This window comes from Oryzias melastigma, linkage group LG14 (genome assembly GCF_002922805.2).
Source record: "Oryzias melastigma strain HK-1 linkage group LG14, ASM292280v2, whole genome shotgun sequence".
Classification (NCBI taxonomy): domain Eukaryota; kingdom Metazoa; phylum Chordata; class Actinopteri; order Beloniformes; family Adrianichthyidae; genus Oryzias; species Oryzias melastigma.
Genome location: NC_050525.1, coordinates 3619681 through 3627793, shown reverse-complemented (window position 1 = coordinate 3627793; position 8113 = coordinate 3619681). Strand labels below are relative to the sequence as shown.

The 8113-nt window shown below is 43.1% G+C and overlaps 1 protein-coding gene across 5 annotated transcripts in view; it reads left to right on the top strand.

Annotated features, from left to right (window-relative positions):
- The window catches only part of zzef1 (zinc finger, ZZ-type with EF hand domain 1), a 40644-nt gene that overhangs the window by 28331 nt on the left and 4200 nt on the right, over positions 1-8113 (top strand). For all 5 annotated transcript variants that reach the window (XM_024265663.2, XM_024265665.2, XM_024265664.2 and 2 more), the window contains 10 exons: positions 966-1192; positions 1273-1581; positions 1697-1797; positions 1886-2021; positions 2454-2813; positions 2899-3042; positions 4258-4426; positions 4513-4611; positions 4687-4852; positions 6378-6528. In XM_024265663.2, coding sequence (XP_024121431.1) covers positions 966-1192; positions 1273-1581; positions 1697-1797; positions 1886-2021; positions 2454-2813; positions 2899-3042; positions 4258-4426; positions 4513-4611; positions 4687-4852; positions 6378-6528 — 1862 coding nt within the window. The remainder of the gene's footprint in view (positions 1-965; positions 1193-1272; positions 1582-1696; positions 1798-1885; positions 2022-2453; positions 2814-2898; positions 3043-4257; positions 4427-4512; positions 4612-4686; positions 4853-6377; positions 6529-8113) is intronic.

Sequence of the window (8113 nt, the reverse complement as noted above, 5' to 3'; positions counted from 1 at the left end):
CACGCTCGTGAAACCTCTTCTCCTCGCTCGTGGGAGTATTCTAACGCTCCTTTGACCTCTGCTGCTTGCCTGTGATAGTATTCTTACGCCCCTAAAACTAGTTCCGCCCCTCGTGGAGGACTGTGCGATGAACCCAGACATGGAGACGTACACCCATGCTTTCATTCAGCTCTTAAAAATAAATAAACCTGATCTCTCAGTCCTCCATGACGAGTTCAAGAAAAGTTTTTGATGGAAGCTCCTCCCACACGCGACAGGAGCTTCACGTTCACAGACTTTTAGATTACCGTCAAGAAGCAGTTTGATGCATGTTAAAATAACGATGGATTATCCGTTACACCCTTACCCTAAAGGTCGGCGTTCCCCAAGCTTTCGGTTGGTAACTGTAACAGTGTGGAAATCAAATGTTGCAATAAATCCATATTTAACTGTGAATTCTGTTTTTTGTTTTTGTTTTTTGTTTTGAAGTTGTAGCCTGTTTTTCCATCTTTTCTTCTGTTCCTGGACTAATCCATTATCCATTTCCCAAAGACACTTTCCACTTACAACTTCTCTCGTGTTGCACGCCGCTGGACTACTTTTAGCGCTCAGGTGACTAAAATGTTACCAAGAGAATCCTGTTGTCTTCAAAGCCAAAAGATTTTTCAGAAAATAAAACTTTTTCATAGTCATTTTGCTCCCCTGACTAAACTTTATAGCTCAAGTGACCAAAGGTGGAGCTGAGAGAATCTGATTATTTTTCAAAATAAAAGATTGTAGAGATTCAAAAGAAAAAGGCAGATAATTATTTCTCCTGCGGCCCGGTGCCCCATGGACCAGCGCCGGTCTGCTGGTTGAGGACCCCTGCTTTAGGTGGCTTCACTATTTTTCAGCATTAATATATTAAAGTATCCAGCCATCAGACATGCTCCTCTCCTGCAGTTTTTCTGAATAATCTCATCCTGACCTTTACTTCTTTTTCATAGTGAAGGACTACCAGCTCATCCAGTCTCAGGATTCTTCCACAGCTGGTCTTCCAGGACAGTCCGAGAACCGGAGTTGCCAAAAGACACTTCTAAGTCGCTACTTGAGTAATTTCACCTCAATAATCAGCCAGTTGTTGCAGACAAACCCGGACAATGGCTCCACTGACGCTGTGGAGGCGTCCTGGGTCCTGTCTTTGGCCCTCAAAGGCCTCTACAACACATTAAAGGTTAGTGCTCCAACAATGAAGCACATAAAGTGGGGTTTGTCTGATGGGGTTTAAATTATTTTGGTTTTCCTTCTGTGCAGAAGCATGGAGTGGAGAAGGCCCAGGAGGCCATCCAGGAGTCGGGCCTGACCCAGCTGCTCGTGAGGAAGTGCAGCAAGGGGACGGGTTTCAGCAAGCTGTGGTTGCTGCGAGACCTGGAGATTCTCTCCATCATGCTCTACTCCTCCAAGAGGGAGATCCACTCCATGTCTCAAGACCCGGAGCGGGACCAGAGAGAGCAGGACAAGGAGCACGACTCGGATCACTCCAGCTCCTGTGCTGACGACACGGACGTCAGCAGACCCGACCCTCTGGAAGGTCTCGACGAGGAGACCAAGATTTGCTTCCAGGTGATCAGAAACTCTTGTTATAACTCAGCACATGACTCAAAAATGGGCTAGCAGGCCAAAAACGTACGAGCGCCTCTTCTGTAGAGGAATATAGTTCTTTACTTTTTCTGCACAGATCACCCACGATGCCTTAAATGCTCCTCTGCCAATTCTGCGAGCGATGTACGAGCTGCAGATGAAGAGGACCGACTCTTTCTTCCTAGAAGTGCAGAAGCGGTGAGCAGAAGAATCCAATCGGACACGGCTTTTCTTATTCTGCTCGGATTGTCTTAATGTGTGACTTTTGTTTCTTCGTCTTTTCCAGGTTTGATGGAGAGGAGATCAAAACAGATGAGATTATTCGAACGCTGGCACAGAAGTGGCAGCCGTCTAGACGGCATCGCTCCGAGGACAGGAGCACTAAAGCCGTGGACACCGACATGATCGTGGTGTCTTGCATGGTAAAGTGTAGAAAACGGCTCTAAAGCAGCCCCTTAAAGCAGCCCCACTCCGATCAGCTTTTGGGATATTTTCAAACCATTCCCAGTGTTTTTATTAAATTATGATTATGCGGTTTTATCCAAAATGTGTTGTAGTTCGATCAAAATTTGCCTCTGAGTTGTGGGCGGGACTGTTGGTGCTGAGCAACCCCGCCCCCATTCCTCCCGAGAAGGGAGCGTATTTTCTAGGCCACAAATACGATCTTTTTCAAACTGAACTTTCTTGTCTGCTCCTGATTCGCGATTTGAATAAAGAAATTCAGAAATATTATTTTAATCTTAATTTGCTTTTTATATGTCCTTTATATCAATTTTCATCAGAGTGGGTTTTTGCATTTTTCCACATTAGCATCTACCGTATGATGTGTTACATCTCTCTGTGTCCTCCAACAGTCCAAACCAAGTCACTGTGAAAAAGCCACGGATGAAATCAATGTCGTGGCCCAGAAGCTGATCACCAGTTCAGAGAGTGACTTGCAGCTCAGCTACGCCAAACAGAGGCGCTCCAAAAGCTCAGCTCTGCTGCACAAAGAGCTCGACGTGCGCAGCAACCGCTCGGTGCGCCAATACCTGGTGAAGGTCAACCAGGCCATCGCCACCCTGTACGCTCGCCACGTGCTGGCATCCCTGCTGGCAGACTGGCCCGCCGAGGCGCTGTTGAGCGAGGAGGCCCTGGAACTGAACGGAGCCTCGCACATGGCCTACATCCTGGACATGCTGATGCAGCTGGAGGAGCGGCCGCTCTGGGAGAAAGTGAGTGCAACTTTCCCTGAACAAAAAACTGAAACAAACGAAAGCAGAAAAGGAGTTATTCTGACGGTGTTTCTCTGATGACTAGATTCTGCAGAGGGTGCTAAAGGGCTGCAGCCAGACCATGCTGTCCAGCCTGTCTCTGACCGCTTGTCAGTTCATGGAGGAGCCGGGTATGGCTGTGCAGATCCGAGAGTCCAAACACCCGTACGATAACAACACCAACTTTGAGGTCAGTGCATGAACGTTTAGTTTTTGATGGGGTCGTCAAACAATCAAAAGGTGATAGGATCGGAATAGAAGTTACAACTAGTGCTGTCATGCGATTAACTTTGTGTGCAATTAATTAATCGTGACCTGTAATTAAATAATCGAATTATCACAGTTTTTTAACCTAATAATTTCTGTTTAAAGCCTCATTTTGAGGTATTTTCTTTAAGTTTGTGACATTGTGGTGAAAGATAAAAAAACTAAAACGGGGGTTTTATTATGTTTTTTTTTTTTTTAAATTTATTTATCATAAAAGACTTCCAATCTTTAAATCATTTTAAAGACTGGGATAAACCAGAAAAGAAATAAAGAGAATTTTAAGAAGGAAGAAATGAAATCGAACTATTAAGAGGGGAACTTTCCCTCAAAATTGATGCTTTTTTTTAAATTAAGCCTCTCATGGTGATTATCTTTCTCAAAAAAGGAGCTAGAGCAGAGCGCAGTTTGTACTCGCAATGAAGCTGTTACCATGACAACGTGACACACCGCGTATTAGTTTGCTTACTTAAAAATAGGCCTATAACGGTACTGAAGTTCTAATGATTTATTTAATATTTTTCTTAAATGACCATGGTATGAGTGGAATAAAACACCCCTCCAGGTGAGCAGAACACGGAAGTAACCACCCAACTCAAAAAATGAGATTAATGCAATTAAAAAAAATAAAACATAAAAATGTCTGTAATTAATTAATCGAATTAATCGTGATAAACACGATAAAATGACAGCCCTAGTTTCAACCATCCATGCATTTCTCAACCCGCTGTATCCCTTTTGGGGTCACATGGTTGCTGGAGCCTATCCTAGCTACTGTTGGGGGAAGGTGGGATAGGGCTTGGATATGTCACCGGTCTGTCGCCACACAATCCCAGTCCTGGTTTGAATTCTGGTCCCAGTCAGGATTTGAACCAGGACCTTGTGGATGTGAGATGAGAGCGATGGCCACTGCTCCACCATGCAGCCTCAACCATACGTTTACTTTTGTTTTTTCAGTCATTTTATGAAAGATTTTGTGGGACCGAAAAGAAAAGAAGAAGAGGGAGGAAGAGAGAGAATGATGTTAGAGATGGGGGAGGGGGGTGTCTCTCTTATACCCCGACCCCTTATTATTGTAGATTATTGTGTACATGTTGACATGTTTGTATGTGAAGATTTTTATCACATTTCCCATCCTCAGGATAAAGTGCACATCCCTGGAGCTATCTACCTGTCGGTGAAGTTTGACTCCCGCTGCAACACAGAGGAAGGCTGCGACGAGCTCATCATGTCCAGCAGCGGTGACTTCCTCCAGGATGTCCACAACTTCAGCGGAACTCCTCAGAAATGGTCGGACTTTGAGATACCTGGTACGCATCACACATGTACGGACAGTCTTCAAAACATCATGTGTTTCATATCATCTTTCAATAAAACGTCTTCTTGTCTCCCTCAGGTGACACCCTGTATTACAGGTTCATGTCTGACATGAGCAACACAGAGTGGGGCTACAAGTTCACAGTAACCGGGGGCCACAGGGGCCGATTCCAAACAGGTGCTTTGGAAACGGCAGAGAAACAGATTTCGTTTGTTGAATCTCTTTAATCCTCTGTCATCCTCCTCCCATCAGGGTTTGAGATCCTGAAGCAGATGTTAGCCGACGATCAAGTGCTCAGTCAGCTGCCGCTGGCTGACATCTGGGAGTGGCAAGTGGGCGTGGCCTGTCGTCAGACCGGAAACCAGCGTCTTAAAGCCATTCATTTGTTGCTCCGCCTCCTGCAGTGTCGATGTCAAAAGTGAGTCTGGACTCTAGTTTATATTGAAAGAAAGTCTGTTCACCTCCGAACACAAAGCCAGGTTTTCCTGGAGTCACATCAACAGTTGCAGTCGTCTGTGCGTTTTCCTCCCTCAACAGTCCGTCCTCCTCAGAGAAGCTGGATCGCTCCTGCACACATGTTTTGCATGCAGCCCTTTATGAACGTCCTGCTGGTAATCTGAGATATTAGGAAAAACAGTGTTCAGGAATTTGCATGAATGCAGATGATGCTCAAACTAAGTTATGATTCTTCAAAAGTGGGCGTTTAGGAATCACCTTTTAGCTGTTTTACATTAAAATGTGTTTAGTCATCAGAACACAAAGGGATTTTTTCTTCTGAGTTCCTGTTTTCAAGCGCAAAAACCTTTTTTTAGTAAATGTGAGTTTTTTCGAAATTGTGGTGTTTTGCAATAAGTGAATTTATTATCACAAATCCCATTTATTTCATAGTAAATTGAAATGCAGCTTTTCATCCTTAGCTTACATTTTAAAGGAGGTATGAGATGTTCTATGAGGGAAGACGATGTTTAAAGCTGATCATATGTGAATGTTGCCTTATTATCAGGTTTTTAATAAGTGGAAATTGTCTTTTGTTTTTTCCAGTTTTACTTTTTGGAAAAAAGATTACATTTGGATTGATTATTAAGTTAAAGTTTGTTGTATTTAATCAGATACTGTTACAGAAAACATGCTGTGGTCATAAATACAACTGACACCACAGGATGGAGAGGCATCGGCAGAATCTTCAACATTTCATGTCTCTGCTTGATTTTTTTGAAAATGATTGGCGTGGTGATGAGTGTAGATGAAGGCAGTCGCGGACGATGTCGGTACTAAATTGGCCAACAGCTGGGCAGTCGCACCGCCGGCTGGCAGCCGCTGTGATTGGACGATGCGTAAATGTTTACGGAAAGCGGCCGTCTATGTTACGTGTCCGGTAGCAATGAGGTCTAAAAACAGCAGGCCGCTGGTCATTTTGAGCACATATGAATAATCTTGTCAATTTACAAATTGACACATTTAGAGGCAACATGCCTCTCAAGAAAGCAAAATGTTCTGTCTTCTTTGTATTCCATTCAGCATCAACTGTAATTCATGTAGGTCTCTGAGTCGCTGTGCTGCTATCAACCCCATGATGAGTTTTGTGCAGTATTAATTCAGTCTCCCCGTTTGGACCCACAGTGGCCGGGATTCCAACCGCCGGTTTAAAAAAAAAGTAAAAGAGAATCTCTAAAACAGACCAAAAATGAGATTAAAAAAAGCCACACTGGGGACGATTTTACATTAAATTTTACAATAAATCAAAAGATGATTTTACAATAAATCAAAAGATGATTACAAATATAGCAATCAGGTCTGCTGCCCCTCGAACGATCCTGGGTGATCGTTAGAAAATAAGGGATGATGATGGTAATCTGTTAGAATTTAGTCTGGACTTTCTTTTCGGCCATTTGCTTCATAACGCATGGCTGGTGGTGACAGTAGTTTGTGGTTGTGTGCTGCAGGCCCTGTGAGCTGACGCTGCTGCGCCCGCTGTGGCAGCTCTTCATGTCCATGGAGAACGGCCTGAGCCAGGATCCCACCAGTATCACCGTGCTGCTGCCTCTTCACCGAGCCCTCACCGAGCTCTTCTTCATCGCAGAAGGCCACGCCAGCGTGAGTCACAGACACAGTCACTCTACATGTACTCAGTCTGAGCTTTTAGGTTCAGCTGCTTGGTCAGTCACACACAGTTCCACATTTTTCTGGTAAAGCAATTATTAACCCTGGCGTGCGTTTCCTCATCTGTAGCTGAACTCCATCACACAGGCTGCTCTCACAGTGGAGTGACAGCTTCCATGTCGGCGCGTCATATTGAGGGATTTTCTGCTCCCGTCTGCAGTGACGTCACCCTGAGGGAGAACCTCAGACTCATGCAGAGCAGTGTGTGTCAGCAGACAGCAGGGGGCAGTAGCAGGATTCTGCAGCTTGCTTTGAGCTCTATTCATGCACACTGCAGTCTAATGTGCATTCATGATTCTGTCTGCCACATCTTGTCCTTGAATCCAACATAACCTCCTTTAACTCACTGCAGACTCCAGATTTCTGGTGTTGCTCTGGAATTCAATCTGCTGACTCAGATCTTTGGTTTCCTGTGAATCCACAGTGACCACATACCAAAATTCCACTCATATTCTGATAAAGGTCGCGCCATGAAACCACAAATAAGGTTTGCCTTATCTGAAATTAGGTCATGTCTCATTTTTTTAAATACACTCTCTTAAATGTGCAATAAAATGCGTAATATTTGCAATCAATTAACAGAAATAAATAAGAGAATCCAAAACATTGTTATTTTCTGAAGGTTAAAGAACTTTATTCATCAGAATTCTGTTATTATAGTAGATTTATGCAAACATTTTCCTCTTAACAGTGTTTTTAAATTTAAACTAAGCTCTTTTGGTTAGCTCAAACTTACATTTAGGAGTTACTAAAATGTTTGAATATTAAAATAGGTCATGGATGAGTCTTCCATCAAGATAATAACCTAAAACATGCAGCCAAGTCAACCAAGGAATGTCTGAAGAAGAATCAGATCAAGGTCATGGAGAGGTCCAGCAGTCTCTGGAACGTCAATTCTTTAGAAAACCTTTTGAGAGCTGAAACTCAGGGTTAGTAAACAACAGCCACCAAATCTGAATATGAATTAGAATCATATGTAAAGAGGAATGGATCAAAATATGTGCAGAAACCTGATCATCAACTACAAGAAACCTCTGACCTCTCAGCTGATAATGAAGGTAAAAAGTAAAAAATAATGGATATTTCCAAACTTCCTCACTAAACCTTGAAGGACTTTATTTTTGTGGGACTGTCTAGTGTCCAGAATTTTAACACAATTCTGGCATAGAGTCACTACTTAAAAAAAAACATATATAGTGTCACCTGTCAGCCAAATTGAAAACCTAATAAAAAAAGGAACATACTTAAACCTGCCCTCACTAGCTCAGCATCTGCTTCAGGCTCTTCACTTTCCTCCATCTGAGCTGCATGTGACAAATTTATTAAAAATTCTTTTCAAAATGGCGCTCTGTTTGTTTTATCTCCATAGCAACTATTTTGTTTTTTGGTTGCCTGGGGGTGACGAACGGATCTGCAAAACTTCTGGACTTTTTCTGGAAGTTTCTTGTTAACAATATGCTGTCTAGGCCTGCTGTGGGAGATAAATATTCAAATATAATGCATTGTGCTCTCTATTTAT